This window comes from Siniperca chuatsi, linkage group LG3 (genome assembly GCF_020085105.1).
Source record: "Siniperca chuatsi isolate FFG_IHB_CAS linkage group LG3, ASM2008510v1, whole genome shotgun sequence".
In the NCBI taxonomy this organism is placed as follows: Eukaryota; Metazoa; Chordata; class Actinopteri; order Centrarchiformes; family Sinipercidae; genus Siniperca; species Siniperca chuatsi.
In genome coordinates, this window is record NC_058044.1 from 2,933,950 (window position 1) to 2,961,703 (window position 27,754).

The following is a 27,754-nucleotide window of genomic DNA, read 5'->3' on the forward strand; positions in this document are numbered from 1 at the left end:
CTTAAGTGCCTGTATTTATTTATGTAGACTCTTGTTATATCACCAGTATAACGCCACATTGTTAAGCAGTATATAATGTGTGGCAGAGCCATGACATGAGATAAAGCACTTTTGGAGATATCCGAAGTCGTGCAGTCTGAATTTGGGAAACTAGCAAAACCTTCAGTGTGGCACCATGCCTTTATCGGAAAATTCAAAAGCATTCAAATTAATTCATGCAAAGAATGTAATCTTTACAATACATTGGACTGTTCTGCCTACATGATCCAAACTGTGAAATGATATTTGGTATGACTCCAAAATGACACAAAGACAGACCAGAATGGATGCTGAGCGAAGCTTTAATCAGAAAGAGCAGAACATCAGAGGATTTGGTAATACTTTACAGAAGGGCTGCAAACACTGAGCTTGATTTACATCAAACTTCTTTTTGTTAATTAATACATTTGAAACTAAATGAAAATGATCTCTTTACACACTCACACAGACCAAAGTGTGTATCACAGGGTAGCAAAAACTGTCCAGTGTGCAAAGTTGCCACTGAATGCTTGGCCTGCACTGTCCTCTACACCTCCCTCCTCCTCTGCTCCTGCTAACTCGTCTGTGTTTACCCCTTCTTCTGCTTTGTCCCCCTCCTCAGTGGCTGATTGATTCTCATCATTTCTTTACCCCTCTGCGTTCCCCCCTTCCTCTGTGGCTGCTTACCCTTCTGCCTCTTCTCAGTCTGCTTTTGAGCCCTCCCCTGTACCTCCTGGTTCCATTGTGTTGCCCCTTTGTTTTGCGTTTTCTTCTTCTTCTTCTTCTTCTTATTTGTCTGCTTGTTCCCCCCACCTCTGCGTTTGTTCCCTACTCTGCGCGAACCCACTTTTCTGACTTTGCCTCTGCCACCCTGACCTTTACCTGTATTACTATCAACATTTGTGGAAACCCCTGCGCTTGGATTAATATTGCTGCTTTGTCTGCCGCTGCCACCCTGACCTCCTCCTGTATTACTATCAACATTTGTGGAAACCCCTGCGCTTGGATTAATATTGCTGCTTTGTCTGCCTCTGCTACCCTGACGACTGTGTGAGGGGGAATTACTTCGGCCACGTTGAGGCTGTATGACTGAAGTGGAGGGCAGGTTTTGGCTGGGACCAGGTTTTGAATCGCTTGAAAAACAATAGCGTGCAACTTGATTACCATTAGAGCAGCTTGTGCATTGCCCTGCACCTTTTACTTTGCAACGGAATATGTTTCTCAGACCAACTGATTGCCCGAGCCGCTCAATGGCTCCACGTAGGTCCTCGTCAGGTATGGATTCACTATCACGGGGCTTGAATACGTTGGAAAACACAACCGCATAGTTTTTCCACTTCTGAATCTGTTTAATGCTTTTGAGGATGCTCCATGGACTTGTTTCGCTTGTACACATTTGATCACATGGGGAAGCAAGAACGTAGAAAAGCAACAAATCATTTTCGTCAAGATTGCTGACTAAGGTGTCAAAATGTTGTAGAACACGGTACTCAGCATGATCAGCTCTACCATCTTCAACTTCTCCAGGGCACTGTGCATCAACATCAGCCCATGTCATAGACGGTTTACCACATTGTGTCAGAACATCATCCCACCGCACAGGTCCTTTTGGACACTGATCCAAAACATTGGGCCATCTCAGAACTGTAGCTGCAACCATCCTCTTGCTGGTGTACACGTCACATTTCTTCAAAATACTTTGCCACACTTGGTCACCAGTGTCAGTGACTTTACTGGTGTCATACATCTTCTTGTCACTGTCGTATGGGATGCTTACAACCAGACTGAACATGGGTTCTCTTCTGTCAAAGGAAACAGATACACAAAATGGAAACCAGGTGTCATTTAAAACAGTATATTAATAAAGTCCAGAAAGTTCAAAACCAAAATAAACTGAACTGTAGACATCAGCACATGTTAATCAGGACATCTGTTATTTTCTCTGTTTTTGAACATCAAATAAAAGAAATTGAAAGTTAAACTATTTGTCCTGAACTTAAGGTGTATTTTTTTCTTGATATTGTGAATTAAAAAGCGGGCGTATGGAAGATCATCGAGGACATATGGTGTATAATGTTGCATTTGTTCTGTCAGTGGTTTGTTTATATAGTTGTCTTGTCCATTTGTTTACTTTCTGTCTTTTCTCTCTGCTATAAAGCACAGTGTAACTGTTGTGTTGAAAAGTGCTATACAGTATGAGGAGCGTTTATTGAATTACTTACTGACCTTTGACCCTTGCTGCCCAGGTAGATTGGTCTGTACCTGCCGAAGGAAACAGATACAAAATGTTACGTTTGATCATTTGATACAGAACAGAAGTTCAGAAAGTTTGATAGATGGAAGTTGTCAGAAACAGGCTGAATATTAGAAAGAGATATATCATATCAAGTTTATTTATATAGCTCAGTTTTATACGACAGGCGTAGACTCAATGCGCTTCAAAATAAAAGCAGGAACAAATCTGCAAAAATCATGCAAGATAAAAACACATAAGATAAGGAGGTATCACATATATGGAAACACATAAGATAAAAACATAAGATAGGGAAGTATTACAATAAAAATGGAATAAGATAAGTAGGTATTATCATTCTTATTAAAACTAGAATCATAATAATACTGATTCTATGATAAAAAAAAATTATACAATGATATACAATCAACACACAACAGCCCACTGTATTAAAAATGTGCAAATATACAGTTATTCAATTAGCCCAATTCAGTTTTCTCAGCATAAACAACTGAGATTAAAAAAACAAAAGGTAGCTGCTCTTCAGACTGCTAATTCTTTTTTTGAAATTATGAAATGGAATTACAAATGCAACTTGGTTATTTTGTTTTTATGAATTGATTGTATTTTTATTTAAATGAGACAATATGTTAAGCAGATGCACTGTATTGTATTAAAAATGTTTTACGTTTTACTCAAGTTGTCTTATCTTTAAAAATTCTTTATCCAAAAACAGAAAGGAGGGTCTTCGAATAGATTTTGTTAAGTTTTAGATGTTTAGTTTTTTTATTTATACACACAAACAACAGCATTAAATCTGAACATCATAATAAGTAGAAGTTTTTTTCCTCTATATTCTACAGAAAGTCGACTCACCTGTTCAAGATCTCTTTTACAATTCCTGCAAGTTGTTGCTCGCTCACAGCCAAACAGTTTCCAGCAGACAGCAACACGCCCAGCGTTACAGCCATCCAGCACAGGACAGCCATCTGAGCGTTTTTAACACACAGCATCAGCATAGAGGATTAAAAGCAGGGATAAGAAAGATAACAAGACTACGTACATTACAGTCTCAAAATGTATACAATCTGCAGCAGGTTGTTATTTATCACAGGGTTCACCACCACATGCTACCTGTATAGTTTTTGCATTTGATATTTAGGTTTTACACTAATGTTTCACACATTAAAATGTGCCAGAAAAGAAGTTTAGTGAAGCTACAGTCATCTGGAAAAATCTGTCAAATGTTTTGCTGATTCTTGAGAAATTTGGCAATAGTTTTAAAAGTGAAACTTTCACAAACTATATACCCGTCCCTCAGAAATGGCTCTCCATCTGTGATTAGATCCAGTCTGATCTGTTCTACAGACTAGTTTTATACCAAATAGTCAGCAGTTGTTATTGATTTCAGTGAGCAACACCACAACAACTATGGGATTATTTTCCTATCTTTATTCAAGAGCGTGTTCTTTTAATTTGAGAGCGTGACTTATTGATTTCAGTTCAGATTTTGACCTCGCGCTCAAACAGCCCCTGCTTGCACTTAGATTTGCTTTCCTTCTGCTCAAACTGTGTGCTTGCACTCAGATATATTGTTGCTTGCACAGATTTCCTGCGCTCCAGCTTCAGCCCTTCTCCTTGCGCTCGCGAAACTTCTGCTCTCAAATTTCTCCTCTGCTCTCGGACTTTCTTGTGCAATAACCCGCACCAAAGTAATTTCACTGCGGATCAAAGTGTTGGACTGACTGACGTTGAGCGACATGCTCGTGTCTGCAGAGGCAGTACCACCAGCAATAAAATGAGAGTGGAAAAAAACAGATTAGTGTATCGTACTTAAATTCAAAACCCAAGGAACTCTTGTTGGAAAAAGGAAAATTCAAAGTCTCCAAAGCATCTCTTTTCTTTCACCATAAATAGCCAACAAAGTAGAGGCTTTTTAAAATGTTTTAACGTGTCCTGAACTTTGACAGCAAATGGTCTGCAGTTTCTACAAAGGCTGACTTTCCAGAGGAAAAGGGAACAAAAACAGATGTCAAACATCAACAGGATCAGGATCAGCAGAATGCTCACCTTCACTGCCGCTGCCAACAGGATCTAGAAACCCTAAAACAGAAAAGACACAAAACCAATAATAGACGTAAAAATGTGTATCTCTGACACGTTTTACTTAAAAGGACAGGCTCACATGTTTTTAAGGGTCTGTGTACGTTTTGATAGTTTGTTTTTTTGTTTCAAAATGTACACAGAACATTTAAATCTCTCTTTAAACAATAGGCAGGTGCCCATATGCTTGCTGTAATCATTCCTCCTGTTCATACTGGTCATTAAAAGATCCCTTCCTAATGCTCTTCCAATGGAAGAGATGGGGGACAAAATGTACAATCCTCGTTCTGTGCAAAACTGTATTCCAGTTTATCTGAGAGTAATATGAGGTCAGTTAATTCCTTCTTTGTGTTACTATCCCTCCACCGCACTCAGCTCAGAAACACTGTCCGGGGAAATACTCAGAGGGATCTTGTACTAGATGGACTGTAACTTTGAAAGATAGTTTTGACTAACAGGCTGCTCAAATGTCAAAACCTTTGTTTCCACGTTGCCATGTTTCAGTGTTTGTGGGCAGATAACTGAGAAACTTGGTACCCAGAGTATCTACTACTCTGACTCTCTCTGACTAACGTTCAGGGAGTGACAGAATTCCTTCAGTGCTAGAAGTGAAATTTTTTACCTGCTTCGGTGGAGAAAAGCGTCTTTCAGGTGCTGTTGACTCTGTTTCCTTCTCAGTGCAAGGTGCTGTCGCAGTGAATACAGTCAGAAGGACGTGGCATTTTTATAGAGAGTCTGAACACGGCCAAACCCTCAGAGTGGCACCATGCCCTTATTTGAACATGTTTCTAAGACATTATGTAGAAGGAAGAACAAGAGAGAGACATTCTGCCGTTTGATTTAGGAAGTTGAACAAAGGCCGAATCATTTGTGTTGTCACGTAGCCCTGACTCCTAACCTTTGGAGGCCTGCTATTGGCTGATAAAATGCTTAAGAAATTCTTTTTTACCTCCCATGTGTAACTTTGTGTCTGCGGAGAGACCAGTCACACACCAAGACCAGTTTTCATGCTAAGTGAACCACGTCCCGATTATGAGAGCACTGAGACCGAACCAGACAAGAAATGTGCCATAAAACCAAAATAATGAGATAAAAGAGGCTAAAAACTCAGTTGCTTTTACTTTTATCACTGAAAGACCTTTGAAGACCTTGTGCTTTGTTTCTGAGGAACTGTTTTGTGCTTTGGACAGTTCATCCTGACTTGCAGATTGAAGATGGAGATTGCAGCAGAAATACAGAAGGAAGCGTAGGGTGGGGTAACTGCCTCCTACACTCGTGCTGTGAGGTAACTCTGACAGCAGGAGATGGCTGCATCAGCTGTTGGTTAGACTAGTTATAGCATAAGTGTTTACTAAACTAACCATGTCCAGTTTCCAGCTCTGCACTTTACACACAGGTATGAGACTGATATTGATCTTACAATTTCACTCCTGGAAAGAAAGAAAATCTATTTATTTCCAAAAAAGTTGAACTGTTACTTTAAGTAACATACCTGACTGCCTCTTCCACCACTGCACATTGCAAAATAAGCAAGATTCATTTTAAACCTGTCTTTACCTGAGTCTGTTCCTTTCTCTTTAAACCCTAGTTACTCTCTAATTTTAATAAAAGTAACCACAGTTATTTTGCTAGTTGCTCCACAACTATATGCCTATATTTTCTGCTATGATCAATAAAGGACATCATTTAAAAAAAAAAGTTTCCTCGATTTGCAAAATTATAGTACAGACCTCTTAAATAAATCTTCAGTTACAGTAGGTTATTAAAACCCTTAATTATTCAAGGTAGAACAGAAACATCACTCACACAGAGCAGAGCAGAGAGCAGAAAGGCCGGGGACAGGACGAAGTGTGTGTGCTTCGGCTGAATTCACACAAAATCCAGCAATGTGGCTCCTTCTCACAGCGTTGTGCGGAGGTGTGTGCGATTTTATTTGTGCTTTAGAACGAAACCGCCGTGAAACAATCAGAAAAGGACGTTTCATTTCTCTGATTCACTGCTTTGTTCTCACTAACACCGCTCCCTCTCTTCATTCGTTCTCTAGCTTGCTCTGTCTCTCGCCCGTTGAGCTGGAGAGGAAGGGCCAACTTTGAATTGTGTGTTTACAACCAGCAACCGACGAATCCTACTTATTCTGCCTTTAATGTAAGAGCAGACTCTGGAGCATGAGCATCCTTTAAGGAACAAATTTGACTGTTTTACCCCTCTAGTGCTCTAGCTAGTGTCAACACAGAGTTAAGCGAAGTGTGTGTATGAGTACCATAGATTGCTTTGTCTCCTCCTATTGGTTGCATCAGAGACACTGGAGACAGACTGGTGAAGAACCTAATGTGCTGATTCTCTGCACAAGCAATTACACAAGTCTCTGACCTGAGTAAAACTTGTCCGCACTTGTGACTGTAAATGAAATGAAATTAAAATACAAATATTTTTATTGATTGAATTTGTGGGAGGAAACTGGAGCACCCAGAGAAAACCCATGCGAGCAGATGAGCTGGTAGATTTAAAACTGTGACCTCCTTGCTATGAGGCCACACTGCCAACCAAACGCCAAATGAGCCACCGTGCTGCCCTTTATAAACTGAGTAATAGTTTGTTGGTTCATTGTGAGAAATACACTGACCTCAATCAGCTTTCTACCAGAAAGCGAATAAGCGTAATTTCCAAAATGGTGAACTATTACTAAAGTAGAAGAGTTTTATTTTCTACTTTTTCCTGCAATGCCGTGGTTTGAAGTTATACGCAACTTTCTTCCACCCTTTAGGGTTCTTGGGCTTGGGCTGCTCATCAATGTTGTTCTCATCCTCTGTGTTGAACCTGACAGTGAGCTTTGGGCGAGCCCCTTTCTCATAACAGGAGATCTTTTCCTCCAGCTTCTTCAGCTTCAGGGAAAGCATGTTCTCCCTCTCAGAGGCCCTCAGCTTCTGCTGGATGCAGAAATCCTGTTGCTGTCTAACCTTAATGTTGAGCGTCTGAATTTTTTTGAACTGTTCGTCCTTAATGGCCTCCTTATCAGCTTTTTCTGCCTTTAACTTCTCAAACATATCATTGAATCTTAAGGTTTTTCCTTCGTAGCACAGTTTCATGTCTTGTATGTCTTGAAGGTAGGCCTTCTTCTCCTTCTCCCAGGCTTGGAGTTTACTATCCTCATCATGCTCTTTTTGGAGTGTCTCTCGAAGGTCATCTATTTCTTGGCGGAGGACCTCCTCCCTCTCAGAGGCCTTCAGCTGCTGCTGTAAATGCAAATCCTTTTCATTTTGGAGCTTGATGTTGAGCTCCTGACTTATATTTTGCAGGGCCTCTTTTTCTCTATTTTCTGCCATGTACTTTTCAGCCATACGCTCAAAACTCATTTTAATCTGCTCCACCTCATTGCTCAATACCCTGTTCTCCCTCTCCAAAGCCTTGAGTTTAGATCCAAGTCTGAGTCCTCTGTTTGGAGCTTCTCTTCCAAGTCGCATGTTTCTTGTTGGAGGACGTTGTCCCCCTCAGAAGTCTTGAGCTCCTCCTGGACACAGACATCATTTTCTTTTTGTAGCAATAAATCAAGCTCGAAAAAGTACTATGCCCATCAAGTTGTATGCTGCTACTGCTAATTTGGCTGTACGTACTAGAGATGATTTGTCTACTACGAATACGTCCGCTCTGCAGTGGTGTAACTAAGTACATTTACCTAAGTTTAAGTATTGTACTTAAGTACATATTCAAGGTACATCTACTTTACTTGAGTCTTTTCTTTTCATGCCGATTTCCTTCTACTTCGCTACATATCAGAGACAAATATTATACTTTTTGCTCCACTACATTTATCTGACAGCTTTAGTTACTTTTCGGTGACAGTTTTTCATACCCACCTTGTCCAGTGTAAACCATGTATCTGAAAACTCTCCTCCTTCTGAAGCTAAATAAACTGTTTAACCCCCCCTCGGATCAGTTGGGAAATGCATTGTCACAAAGCTGAAAACTGCTGTTTTTCTGAGCTCAGGAAGACTTTTTAGAGATACGTGGTTCTCACAGGACAGCGATGCTACAAAAACATTCTGATCTTATAGACCATGATGCATTGCTGCAGATTAAACTACCCACCAGTATATAAAGTAGTTTGAATGAGCTCAACATCTGCAGCAGTAAAATGCAACACACACATTAATGCAGCAGGAATATTAATCCAGAAACATCAGATATAACAGGAAAACACTGACAGGAGCATTTTACTGCACAATGAGGACTTTTACTTTTGATACTTTAAGTACATTTAGCTGATAATACTTACATACTTTAACTTAAGTAAGGTTTTGAATGCAGGACTCTTACTTGTAGTGGAGTACTTTCACAGGATCTGAATACCACCACTGCCGCTCTGGCACAGTGTTAAGATACCATTCATCAGACTACTGCCATAGAGCATTTTCATTAATGTAAGGTAGTTTTGTTAGCTAAGGTGCACTGAATATTTCAGTTTTTCAAATTCAAAAAAACTCATAATGGTGTATACTGAAGCCCACATCCTCCTCCTCAAACCCCCCACATACAGCGGTGTGAAAAGGTTTTTGCATCCTTCCTGATTTCTTTTTTTTTTTTGCATGTTTGTCACACTTAAATATTTCAGATCATCAGACAAATTTAAATATTAGTCAAAGATAACACAAGTAAACACAAAATGCAGTTTTTAAATGTAAGTTGTTATTATTGAGGGATGATGTTCTTTTTCTGAAATGCGGTGTTACTTTTACGCTAGATGTAATGGGACACACACCTTCCAAAAGTCCAACTTTTGTCTCGTCAGTCCACAGAGTATTTCCCCAAAAGTCTTGGGGATCATCAAGACTTTTGGGAAAGTACTCTGTGGACAAAAATTTTACTTTTCGGAAGGTGTGTGTTAGTTATCACAAGTTATCACAATACTTGATTACAGTTGTTGCTGCTAAGGGTGGCCCAACCAGTTATTAGGTTTAGGGGGCAATCATTTTTTCACACAGGGCCATGTAGGTTTGGATTTTGTTTTCCCTTAATAATAACAACCTTCATTTAAAAACTGCATTTTGTGTTTACTTGTGTTATCTTTGACTAATATTTAAATTTGTTTGATGATCTGAAACATTTAAGTGTGACAAACATGCAAAAAAAATAAGAAATCAAGGAAGGGGGCAAACACTTTTTCACACCACTGTAACAAATCCTAATTTTACTCCGAATAAACCATGTGTTTTGCATATGTAGGGGTATCTAAAACAAGTTTGGCTGGAGGTAACGTTACTGTAGGTAGTAAGCTAGTTAGCCAGACATGCCAACATTTGCAGCTTGTGTTACAGCACAAAAAATAAAGAAAACATTTGCTAATTCAGCTTTGAATTCTATAGAAATGAGTCAGGGTTAATGTGTCAAAGGTAAGGATCCTTAGGTCCATTACATGAACTCACTGAGTAATGTAGGCTAATATAAAGCCAGCTAAATAGCGAAGTAATATCGATGTAATTTTACTTTGGTGAGTTATTGAGTCAGCATAAAGACCAGCTGCAGGTACCATTGAGGAACTAGGAGATGAAAGGGGGCCCAGCGCTTCCACACCACCTTCAGTTACACTTAACCAGGGAGTGGCTGGCAAGCAGAAAGTGGCCATGTCCATGTGACCAAGCCATATACAGCCACACAGCATGATATATCTGTGGAGGGGGCTACTAGAAGTTTGTGAGAGGCTGAGGCCTGCTAGCTTGTCCCATGCAGTAGCCAGGAACACCAGGCAGGACACTGAGAACTCCAAAGTGATGCCACAGTTAACTGTCCAAATGCAGATGGAGTTGCCACTCACTCTAGGGGAGCCCTGCACATCACACCCATCTCAAGATGTTGTTCGGTACCACTGTACTGTATCCCTGCCCTGTAGCTGCTGAGAGAAGTACATACATTTCATCTATGTGTTTTAATTAAGAGGTTACTAGATGATAGCAACATTTATTTTTTAAACACAGTAGCAGTATCTGGCAAAGCACTTTTCTTCAAATGCATGTAAGTAGGTACAAATCTTTCTTCCCTTTAATGTGTCAGGCCACAGTGTTGTGTCCACACATTGAGATAATGTCAGCAGGGCCAGCAAACAGTTGGGAGGCAACTGAGGTGAATTAGCACAACGTATTCTGTGTGGAGGAGGAAAAGAAGAATACAGAAATATACATCATTTAGGAGGTCATATTTTTCAAATCCTGTTCCTGGGAATATACCTCCCTCTTGTCTTACCCAGCTCCCAATGTAAGCACTTACAAAGTTGTGGATTTCTTTGTGGACTTTTATTTTAAATTCTCTGACTTGTGTCACTAATAAAATAATCACAGATCAACTTATTATTTTCCTTTTGATGAACATATTTTTGTTCCAAAGATCTTATAAGTGTGTCCCCCACACACAATTCCTCTCAGTTTAAACTATCTTTTTTGTCATCTGCTTCTGCTCTTCTTCTCTTCACCCTGGGATTACTTGTTTTAGATCTTGGCTTCATTTCAGTGAAACAGATCACAATTCAGGAAGCACAAAATAAGACAATTTTCAAAAGATAAAGAAAAGGGGTTGTATCATTGTCATTATCAGTATCTTATCATTGTCCCTGTTGGGGTGGGTCATTCATATTTTAAATGTAATTTAGTTAGTTGTGCAAGAGTAGAAGAACAATGTCATGTGGAAGAACACTGAAATGTAGTTTCAGTCTTCAGTGTTAATGTGCATTAGTATCAGATAACAAGATTAGGACTCCACAACATTCTACTGTAGCAGCTCTGTCAGGCTGTACTTAGGCACAGCAGTGATGTGAGCTGAATGCTAACATCAGCATGCTAACATACATAATGACAATGCTAACTTGCTGATGTTTAGCAGGTATAATGTTTACCATGTTCACCATCTTAGTTTTGCATGTTAGCATACTAACATTTGCTAATTAGCACTAAACACAAAGTACAGCTGAGGCTGATGGGAATGTCATGAATTCAAATATTTAGTCATAAACCAAAGGGGTTGCCCAGTAACACGACTATAATCATACTCTACCTGTTGTCCTGTGTGTTTTCTTTGTATTTACTCTTCTACAGCCATGCTAGTGGTTCTGTTACTAGGCACAGCGGTGCTTTGAGCCACTGTTAAAGGTGCTGTAAGCAACATTCACTGCCACTAAATGTCGCACTAGAGCACCAGCAGCTCAGACCAAAACAAATGGGCGCTATGGCCCACCAGACTCCATTAAGGAAAAACAGTAATTTTACCTTGCAGATCATCTTAAAACACTTCATTCAAACTGGACAGAAACAAAATAAAACTCACCAAAACCGTCTTTGTTAGTCTTTCCACTGTTCCAACAATCACCAGCTCTGATTTGGTCGAAATAAACCCTTAATTCACCGAAATATCCTGGCTCTACGCCTCAGCTGGCATCCACGAAACGGGCTGCAATGGCTGCTGTGGACAAATGTGCCCATCAGTGTACGTCCACTAAAACTGTGTTTTTGCCACTGGCTCAGATTGTTATTCTAAGTCTGACAACATTATGGAAAGGATCGCTACAGAGACAGACCTTTTTGTTCAACAGTAAGATTCTTTTTGTTTAACCAGAAACAGCCGTTATATCGCTCTCCTCACAGTTGAACAGTTTCACACGGAGGGACTAACGTGCACCCGCGGCCGGACCGGCTGTGTAAACAAAGCGCAGAGAGGCTGCGATAACAACAAGGGCAGAAGGAGTGTGACGTCATTCTCTGCTCAGGGCGCCATTACTTCACTATATCTTTACATAGCAAACAGTTGTTTGCTGCTATATTAATGTTCACAATCTAGTATACAGACCCTTTAACATGCTGATGTTTAGCAGGTATAGTGTTTACTATAGTCACCATCTTAGTTTAGCGTGTTAGCATGCTAATATTAGCTGCCATACTAAACACACAAGTACTACAAACATCAGCTGAGGCTGATGGGAATATCATCAGTTTTCATCCATAGGGGGAAATAAAATGTCTTTCCAAAATGTCACGGCAATCCATCCAGTAAACTGCAAATGTCAACCTCATGGTGGTGCCATAGGAAAAGTGAGGAGATAATCAAAGTCACTGTATATGTGGTATTTCACTGTAGTGTTGACACTACATGGTCAGAGGATCGCCAAAGGATTCATTAGGATTCATCCTCTGGGGATCATAAATGTCTGTTCAAAACATCATGACAATAGTTGTTTGTTGCAATCGGTTTTATAATTATTGCGATATTTCAGTATACCAAAATGAGTGATACGTTATCAAATATGACAATTCAGTTTCTCCTTAGACAGACACAGTGGAAGGAAAAGCTCAGATAAACAACAAAATACCTTTTACTGTTTGCCTACATAATGCAAACTGTGTAACACATAATAGTACTGTTATGCAAGGGTTCCCAAAGGACTGACACACAAACAGACCGGATGGATGCTGAGCCAAGCTTTAATCAGAAAGAGCAGAAAATAAGAGGACTTGCTAATGCTTTACAGAAGTATAGACTGACATGAGTTCTGTAAATACAGAGGTTAATTAACAAAACATACATTTAAACTTTGATGGATTCTGGCACGCATTTTTGCATAGTAGATCAATTGCAAGCCATTTTGAGAGTGTTGACCTTTCAGGGGACGGAGAACGTGGAGTCCAAAAAGGAGGAAGATATCTATCAAATAGTTTTACTTATTAGCGGTTATCAAATAACAACAATGACTTTAATCTTTATTTAAATAAATGAATCAGAACAAGGACACCGTAATCGAGCAATCCTTATTGCTGCACAGTCATATCGGTATCGTATCAGTATCGGCTATATGTTGTCCGATATGCGTCGATATGAAACCAGTTTTTTTCCGATATATAATGCAGACAAAAATGCTTGTGGTAAAATTTCTATAATTGGTTGACAATGTATATGTTGAATTATTTAACATGTTAAAGAATATTTAACTTAAATATTCTTTAATAAAGTTATTTAAGAAAGCAGCCTTCTGAGTAGCTTTGCTTAATTATATCGATGCAAAATCGATGCACAATCCATTTTCATCGGACGCCATATCGGTAACAGGTGAATATTTCTCCTCTAAAATCGGTATCTGTATTGGTCTCAAAAATCCCATATCGGTCAGGCTCTAGTTTCATGGTTTGTAGTAAGTCATGAGACATGAGTGGATGGTACAAATATGTTTGTTTAAATGAACTGTGTTAACTAATGTCCAGTTAGCGACTGAAAGCACAAGTAGTCACTACGTCACCTAGCTTCCGGCACCACCTGTGTCGTGACGACATGCAAATGGGTTTAGCTGTGCCACTTTCTGGTGTGACCGGACGCTATGATGGAAGTTATTAAATGAAAACAAATTCTTTAGAAACAATCTTGTAGTATGAATCGTAGAAAAGGTTTCAGTCGTAGTCATCTGGACACTGTTTTCAGAATCAAGACGTTTCGGCTCCCATCCGGAAGTCATTCTCAATTGTGAAAAAATATGGAACACTCCTGGACGAGTGAGGGACTACACCGTCTTGTAGTATGAAATGAAAAAAGGGCATTTTAAGCATAAGGAATTTCTTTATCTCAGTCACAGTGGGTTCATGGGACTGCTGTGCATTCAAGCTCAAGTTCTAATAAATGTACAGGGACGAGTATTATATTAGGAGCAGGGGCTCAGTTCATGTAGTCACAAACCACAGTATTGGACAGATAACTGACCTGAAGATGGTGCTTAATGAAAGGTCAGGTTATTGAAGTTTTTACAATTCATCTTCTGGGGAACATAAATGTCTTCATCAAATGTCATGGCAAGCCAACCATCTCTTGCTAGTATGGCTGAGAAGAAACTCAAAACTTTATCTTTCTTGAGATTGTGTCTCATCTTGTCTTCTGTTGTTCCCCAATCAACTGATGCTTTTGTTCTATAACAACAATATTATAATTTATAATATTAAAATAAAAGTAGCAGCAGTAATAGTTCAAATAATGTTTGAGGGCAATGCAGCAGCGGCTTGACCCACCATAGCCAGTGTACTCTTCACGTCCCTGCAGACCTATACGACCTGAATCACAGCAGTCCCAGGAACTTTTCTACCTTCTGCCAGTGTAACTGAGCCCGCTGCCCTCAACCTGAAGTGGGGGGCAGGTTGCTGGAAGCAGGCGAATCGGAAACACAATAATGTGCAACCCCTCCATTAATGGAGCAGCTGGTGCACTGCACTCGATCACAACGGAATATGTTCTCCAGACCGACTGCAGTGCCGAGCCGCTGAAGGGCTCCAATCCGTTGTTGGTCAGTATTGCCTGGACCACTGTTGGGTCTGAATATTGTAGAAAAGACAACAGCATAATTCGGCCATTGACGGATGGGATTTATCCTTTGGAGAATGCTCTCACGATGTGTGTCGCTTGAGCATTTTTCAACACATGGGGAGGCATACACATAGAAAAGCAACAAATCGTTCTCATTATGGGGTTAAACAAGTGGTCCACAACGCGTGACTCTGCATGATCAGCTCCTCCAGTGGGCCGTCTCAGAACTTTAGCTGCAACCACCCTGTTGCCGACGTACACCTTGTCATTGTTGATTATATTCTTCACATTGTTACCAGGATCACTGTTAAAGACCTGCTGAAGAATTTGGTTAAGGTTCTGGTTCTGGTTGTATGGGATGTTTACAGCCAGGCTGAACATGCCAGGTACTCGATACCTAATAAATAGACAAACAAAATACCAGGTATTTAAAATCATGGGATGGCTTACTTTATGCTAAGCATACGTATATAATTTTGGATAAATAGACATGTGGATCACATTTATAAAAAGATAATTTTATCATCTTGTCTTATTGAGACGAGCAGCACAAAGCACAATGCTAGCACAGGGGTGAAATGTAAAGGTATTTGGATGCAGTCAGCTAGATCCGCATCAGTTAGTCGATTAATCAATTAGTCCATCGACAGAAAGTTTATTACTACTGTACTGACTTGTACAATAACTACAATACAATAACAAGCACTTCATCCTTTTAACAAAGATAAATCAAGGGTGTAAAGACAGAGGTTGTTGTATAGCTAGTCTTTCTCTCAAGGCAATATTCTTTCAGTGAATGAAGCAGAAGTCGACTCACTCTTGTAAGATGCCATTCACAATCGTAGCGAGCCTGTTCTGGTCCACAGTAGTGAGCCTGTTCTGGTCCACAGTAGTGAGTCTGTTCTGGTCCACAGTAGTGAGCCTGTTCTGGTTCACAGTAGCCAGACTGTTTTCAGCGGACAGGAAGAAGGCCAGCATCACTGCCATCCAGCACAGGCCAGCCATCTGCACACAGAAACAAAACATCGTACAGAGGATTAAAAACAGGTATAGTATGTGGAAAGTATGTCGTCTGCAGGTGTTCACAGTAAATGAAATCTTTCACATTAAATGCAGTAATTGGGTTCTACATTCACATTTAGACTTTTACAAAGTACTTCGTAGGTGCTATGGATTTCATTAAGTAACGCTGAAACAAGTCGTTTGGAAAAAGTCAGCAATGTTTTCCAGCTCTCACGTTCTCTGGACATCAGCAGATTTAACAGTCAATGTAATAAATACCTTGATTCACATTACTTCACTGGAATAGCCAAAGAATATTTTTATATAATATTTCTTTAGAAACAATGAGGAGTGCCCACAGTGTAATGAAGTAATAAAAGCTTTAAAAGCCATAAACTGATTGGTGAAACTGACACCCACAGTCTGATGGAAAGGTGAGGCTTTTTTAAAAAACAAAACAGAAAACTTCACAGTACCCGCGGTGTGTATGTTCTTTTCTCTTACAGTCAGTTAGAAAACTCAGCCACTAACAGGTAACGTTAGTTTGACAGCATAAAACACGCTTTGGGACACCTGTGAAGATTTACTGAAGTCCTATACATGTCAGTATTTTATTTACTGTTTCTGCCCAATATTGACAGTGGACTAATGTAGATATTATGGTGGTTAAATAACTAACCAGAACTAAATTGAATTATTATTATTTATTTTTACAAACCCCTACCTTGATATTTCTGAGTGTTAATATATTGTTATTGCAAGTTAATTCTAATTGAAAACAAAAAAAAAAAAGTTATTGAAATGTTTCCTGATGCAGTCTTTAACACTCACAATCATTGTCGATATTGGAAATTTGCCCATATTCAGTCTTGATTCTGTAATCTCACCTGTGCCAGCTGCTTAAGTATCTTAGCACATGACTTGTTAGGGAGTATAGGTGGAATAATGATTTGCAGCCTTCTGGTGGTGCAAAGATGAACTGCATGATGTGAGCCCGAATTAAGGCCCAAATACATCCACTGTTGATCACCATTTGTCAGCAGTCGTTCAAACAGCTCATTGTCACAGTAGGAGCTCGAATGCCCCACAGCAATCAGACTCCGACTAACCCGCTGCAGCAAGACGAAATGATGCCCACATAATGGACCTCAGTGGTGGAAAGTAACTCAAGTACTGTACTTACGTCCAATTCTGAGGAACGTAAACTCTGCTTGAACATTTCCAATTTATGGTACTTTATACTTTTACTCTACTTACTTTACTTCACTACAGTTATTTAACACCCATAGTTACTAGTTACTTTGATTTTACAAACAAAACACGAGATCAATTTAGAAATAAATATGAAGCATTATTAGAAATTAAAGACCTTGCACACCCATACAGGTATATTAAGTTATGTGCAGGGTTCCCACAGGTTTTTTAATTCAGAAGTGTTCACGCATTCAAGCCTCTCTCTCTTGCTGTCTGTGAGCTGCTGTAAAGCCTGCTAGTCCTCATTATGAAAATTCTCAGTGTTGTAACAGTAATTATGTCGTGTTGGGTCCTTGAATTTGAGGGAATTGGGCCTGGAAAGTCATTTAAAATCATTGAATTTGTGTGGAAACCATGTATGTGGCTGATTACGTTAGAATAACTTCTACATTGTTGTATTGATACTTTTACTTAAAGTTTTCTGATGTTTTATAAACTAAACGATTAATCAATAAATCGAGAAACTAACTGGCAGATCATTAGTTGCAGCCCTGACATCCATCTAAATCTCCGCAATACCTGCTTTATTGGATATATTTGTAGAATCCTGGAAGAAGCTGCCCTTACTTTATTACTAAAAAAAAATTTATCACCATTTAATCTTGTGCTATATGCTGCTTAACTTCACCATGATGCCCAAACCAAAGACTCTTATTCAGTCTTGCTATTTACAAGTCAGAGATATTGCCTCAAACCTCCGCTCCCCAAAAACAGAGTTAAAGCTGCACTCATCAATTTTTCTGCCTCCACACCGACAACAGCCATGGCCAGAGGCATAAAATTTGATTGACTGATTGATTGTTAACAATCAATTTGGATGAACATATCAATATGGTGAACATCATCAACTCTTGAACAAAGCAGTATTTGATATGTGCCACAGCCATGACATGGGAATAGATTATTATTATTATTTTGGATATATCTTAGATTGTGCAGTTTAAATTAGGTTGTTTAACCAAATGCTCAGAGTGGCACCGTGCCTTTATCTAAAAATTCAAAAACATTCAAATTATGCAAAAATGAACTTTTTGTTTTGCGTCTCTTTGTGGATGTTAGATTGACTTTCCAACAAGAAATGCTAACAGTCACTATAAACAGAGGCACAAGGCCAGGGGCCCGCCTGACCCCTTGGGCCCCTCAGCCTGTACCCAGTAGGCTGTATGTACGTGTTGTATGTACAGTTGTATAGAACTGGGACACTGCAATTCTTTAACAACAGAGCTAAAAACACTACTTCCTTCCACCCAACCACGGTGGGTGTGTATAGATGTAAAGATCTCTAGATAACGGGTTTTCAAAACTAATCGCAGCCACGGCCACTCTCGGCTTCTATAGGGCTTACTGTGGCTTCATTAACTTTTTTTAGGAAACATCTGAGATTTTTTACAAGATGTCAGGAGAGATAAGACTTCATTAAAGGGCCTAGTAATTGCTTAAGTTGAGTAATAATTTGTACTTGAGTTTGTTGCTACCTTCCTCTTTAGGACTAAGCTAAATACAGCCAAGTGAAAATCTTTTACCTTTCTTGTTCTCTTCTTCAGCTTTCTTCTCAGTGTTGGGAGTGAAGGTGCAGCTGCAGTGAACACAGCCAGAAGGAAGGGTGTTTTTATAGAGCGGTTGACTACAGTCAAACCCTCAGAGTGGCACCATGCCAAAATTAGGAAGACAGAAGAAGACTGACACTGTAGTAGGTCTTTTCTTGTCTTTGAAATGTATCTTAGATTTTAAAAAGGTATCCCAGTGAGTACTAGATGATTGTCACAGTTTAATGCATCTAACATCTGTGGTTTAGCTCTTAAATAGCTTTGCTATAACCCCATTTCAGGTCAAGCAGTACACACATCTCTTTAAATGAATTAATGCATAATCATCTACAAATATTTATATACAAATATAAATATAGCCCTCAGGTCTCGTCGACTCTGTAGAAACTCAGGTTAACCCTGAGGTCTTTCATTCATTATTCAGATGGAAAATGTCATAAGTAACTAGGAAGACAGGTATGGGAAAGTAAACAAAGCCCTGAAGTCTATGAAAAGGCCCAGGCTGGGTGTCCCAGAACCTAAGGGAAGCTTAGTTTCGGTTCTTAAAGGTGCTCTGTGGAGCAACAAAAGTTCAGTGTACATTCAGTGTTTTTACCAGAACACACTGTTTATCACTGAGGCCTAATACACATGTTCAATTATATTTTATTGACACCAACAAAATAATGCATATTGTTATGTATTATTTTGTGCGTTTCTTCTTAACTATTGGGATTTTGTGTTTGGTAGCATTTTGTTTTTTTCCCCTCAGTCTCATTGTTTACAGTAGAGCAATATGGTGTGGTCTTATATTGTATAGTGTACTGTACAGTCTAGCATAGTGTTGTGTAGTTGAAGGTAATGTTGTATAGTGTGGTGTAGTATGTGTGTGCAGTAGATTTCCTGGCCACGTCTCTCTTTAGACAGACACTGTTAATCTCAGTGAGGAAGGAAAGGCTCAGTTAAGTAATTCAATATAAAACACATCCTTCTTTTTGGAGATAAAAGTCCTGTTCCCAAATGACTGACACAGACAGATCAGGATGGATGCTGAGCCAAGCTTTAATCAGAAATAACAGAATGTCAAGGGTACAATGTCATAAGTACAGTAGGGTAAATACAGAGGGTCATTTATATTACACTTTCATTTTCCAGGATTTAATTTAACAATAAAATCAATGAATGGAGTCCAAATCAAAGTGGTCTCCTCGCACACAACAAAAGGGTGTTCCTACTGTATACCACTGACACCACTGTGGTAGAAGAAATTCCTAATTTTCCTCATTTTGTTTAACTGGAGTTCCCGTCCAAAAGGATTACCTGCAGCGCTTCTTATGCAGCTTTTCCAAAACATGTACGTGTGATTACATCCTTAGAGGCTGTGTATCAAAGCATGATGGATATCTTTAAGTCCTGACTAAATTGTCAAGTACCAAAAGTTGGCACTTAAGGCTTTGTCAGATTCTTTGACTTTTTGTCCTTTGAACCGGATTTAAGTAGTTTTTTCCTCCCCAACCTGGAAATCTTAATTACTTTGGTCCTTGTCGCTGCTAACTCCACTGAATGGCCCAAACAATACTCAGACATAAATGGAAGTCAATAAATCAGTAGAAATGCTGGAGAGATTAGCACGTAGTATGAAAAGAAACAAGTGCATTTTTAAGTGAAAGGAAGCTTTTTATCCCAGTTGCAGGAGGTTCATGGGACCGCTGTGGATTTGAGCTCAGGTTCCAACAGATCTACAGGGACGTGCACAGAGACTTTGAGAGGGAGTGGTTCACTTCAGACAAAGGGCACCCCTCCCTCTTCCCACTGTACTGTCCCAACTCCTCATCCTGATTTCTGGCATTTTACATCATATAAAATACAATGTTCACCTGACACACACACATATTAACTATGTATGTCAAAGATGTATGCTTCAAGAATTAGGTTAAAAAAGGGGCTTCACTTATAAACTAAACTCTAAACTGGAGCTTTCTTAAGGTTGTGCCTAATTCTTTTTGTTGTTGGTAAAACTATCAACTGCCAAGCCTTTTGTTGTTGCCCACAGTGGTGGGAAGTAACTAAATACATTGACTCAGTGCTGAGGTACTTGTACTTTACTTGAGTATTTCCGTTTGATTGTACTATACTTCTACATTTCAGAGGGAAATGTAATAATAGTACTTTTTACCCCATTACATATATATCTGAAAGCTCTTGTTACTGATTACTGATTAAGATTATTTATATAAAACATATCAATATCTTATAAAATAGAACTTAACACCAGGTTGAAAAGCTGTGTTTTGTTGCCCTCTCTGTTTGAAAGTTTAAGCTAGTTTTATCTGACAACAGTGATGTCACGGGGTCCTGGAGTACAGGAAGGTTATATTGTTTTTAGAGAGGTGTTGATTAACTTTATGGTCATTGTCAAGCATACATTAATATAATATTTTGAGAGGGGCCATTCTGCATAGTGAGTATTTTAACTTTTGAGACTTTTCGTTCTATAACAATAGTGAGTTAGTGTGGTAACTAATAAAACATAGAATTATGACAATAACGACAGCAATAGGGGCAGTATACTCTTCACATCCCTGTAAATCTATGTGACCTGAATCACAGCAGTCCTTAGAAGTTACCTACCTCCTGCCATCTGCCCTCAACCTAAAGCGGAGGGCAGATGAGGGTGGCTGGGACCGGGTTGTGGTTCGTCTAAATAACATCGACGTGTAACTTGACCACCAGTGGAACAGCTGGTACACTGCATCTTATCATTTGTTCTGTCACAACGGAATATGTTGTTAAGACCGATTGACCCTAGGTCACCCTTAAAGTTCCCAAGCTGCAAAAGAGCTCCCTGTAGGTCTTCCTCAGGTATGGGATCACCTTCGCGGGGCCTGAAAACTTTCGAAAATACAAAAGCAAAATTATCCCAATTCAGAATGGGATTTATGAGTTTGAGAATGCTCCTTGGATTTCCTTCTTGTGAACATCTACTTGCACATGGAGAGGCATAAACATAAAAAAGCAACAAATCATTTTTGTTATGATTGTTGACCAAGGTGTTAAAGTGCTGCAGAGAACGGTACTCTGCATGATCAGCTGGATTACCGCGAACTGCATCAGGGCACTTTCTCTGAACATTAGCCCATGTCGCCTCAATTCCAAGAAGCCTTCTACCACATCGTCTCACAACATCAGTCCATTGCACACGACCATCAGGACACTGATTCAAAACATCGGGCCACTTTAGAAGTGTAGCTGCAACCACCCTCGTGCCGGTGTAAACTTTACAAGCTTGAATACTGTTCTTCACTTGGTTACCAGGGTCAGTGTTGAAGACTTGATTGATATCATACATCTTCCTGTTAATGTTGTATGGGATGCTTACAGCCAGGCTGAACATTGGGGATTTTCTGAAAGAAAACAAATACACAAAATGTTAACCAGGTATCTTGGATCATTTAATACAGAGCAGAATTAAAGGTGGGGTATGCGATTCTGGAGAAATCCAAGACCTTGACAAATACAATGATACAGAGCGAACAACGACACAGCAAGTAATGTAACTAACATTAGCTAGGTTGTGGATTAGCTTAGCTAGGTTGTGGATTAGCAAACTGTCGCTACAGTTGCTGCTGTGAAGCTAACAGCCAGAGAGGACGAGACGGTTTCCCAGAGCCAGCACAGCAGCTCCAGACAGCGATACTCACAACTCTCCTGATACTATAGCTAACATCACAACAACAGCATATCTTGGCAAACTAGAAAGTAAGCTGAATGTCCGTGAGCAAGTCATTTAACGTTACCTGAGACACAAATCATGGCTGGATTAGTGTTGTGTGGCTTGGTCTGAGTCTCTTTGTTTATTTCTGTGTACAAACACCTGAGTTATTTTCAGCTTACACACTGAACGAACAGCTAGCGAGCCATGAGGAGATATTCACAGAATTTGACAAAAAGACATGTATTGGATTAGAATAGCATACCCCACCTTTAAAGAAAGTTAGATGCAAGGAAGGATTGATTGATAAACAAAAATCAACTATAGATTTGAGTCACATTTTATTCAAAATATCTGTCATGTTTGTACTTTAGCTTTTGTTTTCTTCTATCTGAGCCTGAGATGTTGTTTTCATTGATATTAAAAACTATTTTGTATATAACAGTTCATCAACAACAAACATGGACACATTGTCTAGTCAGTTTCTTTTACTTTCTTTCTTTTATTTCTCTCTGCTCCAAAAAACACTTTAACAATTGTTTTGAAAAGTGCTATAAAAAAAGTTTACTCAGTTACTTACTGACCTTCTATGCAGAGTTTGGTAGCTTGGCCTGTACCTGCCAAAGGAAACAGGTACAGAACAGAAGGTGTTTTTTTGTTTTTTTTAACAGAATATTTATCAGAAAGAGACAAGCAAAAAAAAACTATGAATTTATTCTACCAGAATTACATTTTCCCAGCATAAGAAATTAAGTTGAAAAACTAAAATTAGCAAACAAAGGCAACTTGACAAATATACAGCATTGCTCACACTAAAATTGGATTGGGAACTGATCTGATAACACATATGATTATTTGTTTCTGTGACTTACACATTAAGGCAAACTGACCATATGTCCTCCTTGCAGGGACTGGACTTGTGGCTTTTTCAAGAAGTGGTTGTTATGTTTGTCAGATAATCAGTAACTATGTTTCTGGCATCAAAAATTAACTAAGGGAGAAGTGACACCTTTAATTGGAATTACTGTACACATCACAACACTTGATAATAAACCTTGGACAGAACCAGACTCAATGGTGGGCGAGAGAGGTTTAGAAAGCGAGAGAGGTTTAGAGAGCGAGAGCAAGAGGTTTTGGGGGGGCACAATGCAAATACCACCTAGAATTTTTTTTAAATAGTATTAATGTAATTGTAGTGGTAATATTAATATATTAATAATAATAATGATAATAGGAATGACAGCTATAGGAATAATAATGTCAGTATTAGTAACAGAGCCAATAACAACAACTGTAATAGCAGTTGTCGAGCAGGAACACAGGGGCAGCAGGCGGCCCACAACCACAGATCCAGACTCTGCAGCTCCGGAGGCAGAAACACCTGCTGAAAGCGACAGAAGGAGAGAGGAGAGAGACGAGAAAGCACAAAACTACGGGAGAGAGACGATGTCGAGTTAGTAACATGCAGTAATGGGATAAAGACGTATACAGATGGAGAGGGAGAGGAGGAGTGAGGAAAGAGGTGCATCATGGGAAGTCTCCCGGCAGTCTAGGCCTATAGCAGCATAACTAAGGGATGGTTCAGGACTCACCCAAGCCAGCCCTAACTATAAGCTTTATCAAAGAGGAAAGTCTTAAGCCTACTCTTAAATGTGGAGATGGTGTCTGCCTCCCGAACCCAAACTGGGACCTGATTCCACAGGAGAGGAGCTTGATAACTGAAGGCTCTGGCTCCCGGTCTACTTTTGGAGACTCTAAGAACCACAAGTAACCCTGCATCCTGGGAGCGCAGTGTTCTAGTCGGGTAATAAGGTATTATGAGCTCTTTAAGATATGATAGGGCCTGACCATTAAGAGCTTTGTAGGTGAGGAGAAGGATTTAAATTCTATTCTGGATTTTACAGGGAGCCAGTGCAGAGAAGCTAATATTGGAGAAATATCTAAGAGAAATATATTTTCCTCTTTCTTGTAAGTACACATGCCGCAGCATTCTGGATCAACTGGAGAGTCTTAAGGGACTTATTCGGGTAGCCGGTTAATAAGGACTTGCAGTAGTCCAACTAAGAAGTAACAAATGCATGCACTAGTTTTTCGGCATCATTTCGAGACAGGATGTGCCTGATTTTTGCAACATTGCGTAGGTGAAAGAAGGCAGTCCTTGAAGTTTGTTTCATGTGGGAGTTAAAGGATAAATCCTGATCAAAGATAATAATCTAGAGTAACTATATCTTCAGATAATGTGTCTCGGAGGTGTTTGGGGCTAAGTACAATAACTTCAGTTTTGTCTGAGTTTAACATCAGAAAATTGCAGGTCATCCAGGTCTTTATGTCCTTAAGGCATACTTGAAGTTTAGCTAACTGGTTAGTTTCATCTGGCTTGATCGATAGATATAATTCAGCATAACAATGAAAGTTTCGGCTAAGCTAATGACAGAGCAACAGCCCCATTACATTTAGACCTGCAACGTACAGTATTTGCAAGAAGCAATATTCTTTCAGAGAATAGAGAGTCAATCGGCTCACCTGTTCAGAATTACATTTACAATACTTGCAAGTTGGTTCTGGTCCACATCAGCCAAACTGTTTCCAGCAGACTGCAACAAGGCCAGCGTTACAGCCATCCAGCACAGGACAGCCATCTGGACACAAATCAAGATAAACAGTGATAATAATGATAAGACCAAGTATAACCTTTAAAACCTGCCACAGGTGTTCAGTGTTGGGGCCATTTGATGGACATTGATCTTTTCTTTCATTAAAGACAGGGTATGTCACTTTTTACCACATGGTACCTGTATAGTTTTTACATTTGATATTCAGGTTTTACATCCACATTTAAATTGATTTCTGTAACTGTGGAGGCTGTACTTAATCTGCCAGTATACTTCATGAGAAGTGTTTGTCGGAGCTTTGGACACCTTCCCTCCCACACCTTTCTGACGTCGTATTAGGGGGGCTGTGTTTGCGTTTCAATAACTTTCTGAAACCAACAATGTGACATTCACACTCACTTCAGGCTGTGATTGGTTGGCTGTGTAGAGGTGAGAAAGTAAGTAAAAGTCAGAGTTTGAACTTCTCTCTCTTGCTCTCTTATTTCATTCTTGACACAACTATTTCTGTGACTTTATGTGAACAATAGAGTGCAACACTATAAATGTTTTTCAGGAGAGACTATCTGAAAATGTGTGCCGTTATACTCATAATTTAGTGATATCTCGTCCCCTCCCTCTCTACGATGGCAGACTTTTCACTCCAACATTTCCACACAAGCATGGCTAAAAACTGAGAAATGCAAAAACTTTAAAGAAAGGTATGTTTTGGTATGAAGTGTGCAAAGGTATATCTAAACAAATGTCCAAGACACTTTAATTAAAGAGTTTCCCCTCTGGGATCCATAAAGTATTTCTGATGCTGATGTTATTAACCTAATTAATGTGAGCACTACACCCCAGAGCAGCAGGTGAAATAAAGGACTTTTAAATGTATTGAAAATTGCCTTGAATTTGGGCAGCAAGTGGTCTCTTGAGTCTTACAAAAGTTGACTTTACAGAAAGAAATAAAACAAAAGTTGTCATACTTTAACTCGATCAGGGTCACGGGTGTGCTCAACTTTTTTGCCGCTGCCAACAGGATCTAATAGCCCTAAAAAACGAAAAGACACAAAATCAATACATGCAAATTACAACTTGTATCCCAGTTGTACATAAGGAATGTCGTTTATAACAGCTGACTCTAAACCTGTACTCCATTTTAAAAATGTATAAAACAACACACGCCAGCGGCTCTATAAGGCTGTTCCTGGGCACAGTGGTGCTGTGAGCTAAATGCTAACATCACAATGCTAACATGCTCATAGTGACAACGTTGACATGCTGATGTTTAGCAGGTATAGAGTTTTCCATGTTCACATCTTAGTTTAGCCTGTTAGCATGCTAACATTTGGTAATTAGCCCTAATTAGCCCTTTGGGCAAACAGAAATTTTGACCTGATGATGGCTGCAGTGGAAAAGTCAGATGATCACTAAAGCATTATAATTCCTCAATATATATCCTCAAGGATATATATAAATATATATATATATATATATATATATATATATATATATAGTCACAGCAGTCCATCCAGTAGTTTTTGAGATATTTCAGTCAGGACCAAAGTGGTGGACCAACCTACAGACCAACACTGCTATTCGTGGAGCCGCACAGCTAGTGCGGCTAAAAAAGACAAATGCTCATACAATGTGCGTGAATTTTTTCAGGGCACATTCCTTTAAGCATAAGAGAAACTGATAAATGTTTCTCAATGTTTCTTTTTTTAGAGATACTGTTCTTTGCGGTCTGCATTTTAGAAGTGGTGTAGTTGTGTGAGTTGTGGCAAAAAACTTTGTCAACTTTTCAACTGTTCACAGTGAGAAAAAAATTCTAAATTAAATAGTTTTCTCTCCTGTGTTTGACTTAAGAATAGGTGGAAAAAAGGTTTTGCCAGGATAATCTTTAAGTTCCTTAATTATTTTTTTTAATCCATTTTAATGAAACAGGTGGAAAAAAGGTTTTGGCAGTGTTTGTTGTTGTAATACTCTTTTCGGCCACAAGAGGCTGAAGTGCACCACTACCCCCTGTTCTAAATAAGGACTAAAAGCATTCCTGTTTTCTTCCTGGTGAAGCGCCAATTAAAATACATTTCTAGCCAAAAGAGAGACATGACAGCAATGTAAAATAACTTGCTAACACACAGTATATGTACCTGTGTTTAGAGTGCATGGAGAAATTTAACTCACCAAGAAGAAAACAACAGACAAAAAAATTATTTCACCTGCCAAAACATTTGTATTCCACCTGTTCTCACAGATGAAAAACAACAAAAGTAACTTAGAAATATGATCCTTGCAAAAGCTTTTTTCCCACCTGTTCTTAAGTCATAAACACAGGAGAGAAAACTATTTAGATCAGACTTAGAAAATGGATCACCAGAAAAACATTTCTCACTTGCCTCCCAGGGCTTCTGCACAGAGGCCAGGGTAAGGATGTAAAACAATTTAGGTTTATAATTTATTTCATTTTGTTTTAGATACTTGCAGTTAAAAGTGTAATCCTTAATTTTGTTACAAAATGTCCTTCCTTTGATGATTTGAAACTCAAAGATGTTGGGTTTAAAAAGTAAATGGTGAGCTGAAAAAAAATTTTTGGGCGTGTCCTTAGGTTTTAAAAAGTCCTGTTAAAGCTTTGGATGGAAAAAAAAATCTCAGTCCATTAAGACACCTTATAAGACAGGTAAGAGAGAAAATTGTCCTTTGTACTTTCCATTAGAGTTACACTACATACTGTACAACCTGTAGAAAATGTTTTACCTGCTTTATTGGAGAAAGATGTCTGATGAATGCTGTCGCTTTCTTCTCAGTGTTGGGAGGGAAGGTGCAGCTGCAGTGAACACAGTCAGAAGGAAGGGTGTTTTTATAGAGGAGAGGCTGACCGTGGCCAAACACTCACAGTGGCAACATGCCCTTATTTGAACATATTTTTAAAAAATTAGGAAGAAGTAAGAGGAGCAGAAAGACATTTTGCAGTTTGATTTGGGAAGTTAGGACACTG

The 27,754-nt window shown here is 39.2% G+C and overlaps 1 protein-coding gene across 2 annotated transcripts; it reads right to left on the bottom strand.

The window, feature by feature from the left end:
• Positions 1 to 323: 323 nt before the first annotated feature.
• On the bottom strand, positions 324 to 27,571 carry LOC122873121. 2 transcript variants are annotated; one of them, XM_044189473.1, is made up of 6 exons: positions 27,514 to 27,571; positions 25,743 to 25,807; positions 24,724 to 24,804; positions 3,128 to 3,162; positions 2,245 to 2,280; positions 324 to 1,820 (listed from the first exon to the last, which is right to left on the bottom strand). In XM_044189473.1, the coding sequence occupies exons 3-6, from the start codon at positions 24,802 to 24,804 to the stop codon at positions 608 to 610; spliced, it is 1,365 nt and encodes a 454-aa protein (XP_044045408.1). In that variant the 5' UTR covers positions 25,743 to 25,807; positions 27,514 to 27,571; the 3' UTR covers positions 324 to 607. The 2 variants fall into 2 exon arrangements, with proteins under 2 accessions (XP_044045408.1, XP_044045409.1); XM_044189474.1 differs by lacking the exons at positions 24,724 to 24,804; positions 25,743 to 25,807; positions 27,514 to 27,571 and adding exons at positions 4,322 to 4,354; positions 4,977 to 5,168 and having other exon boundaries at positions 3,128 to 3,240.
• Between the last annotated feature and the right edge of the window lie 183 nt (positions 27,572 to 27,754).

Bases quoted from the DNA above. Each gene is read 5' to 3' on its own strand.
- LOC122873121 (XM_044189473.1), bottom strand. From the start codon at position 24,804: ATGGCTGTCCTGTGCTGGATGGCTGTAACGCTGGCCTTGTTGCAGTCT. The intron at 2,281-3,127 runs GTGAGTCGACTT...TTCCTTCGGCAG, and splicing joins GTAAAAGAGATCTTGAACAG to GTACAGACCAATCTACCTGG. The intron at 1,821-2,244 runs GTCAGTAAGTAA...TTCCTTTGACAG, and splicing joins CTGGGCAGCAAGGGTCAAAG to AAGAGAACCCATGTTCAGTC.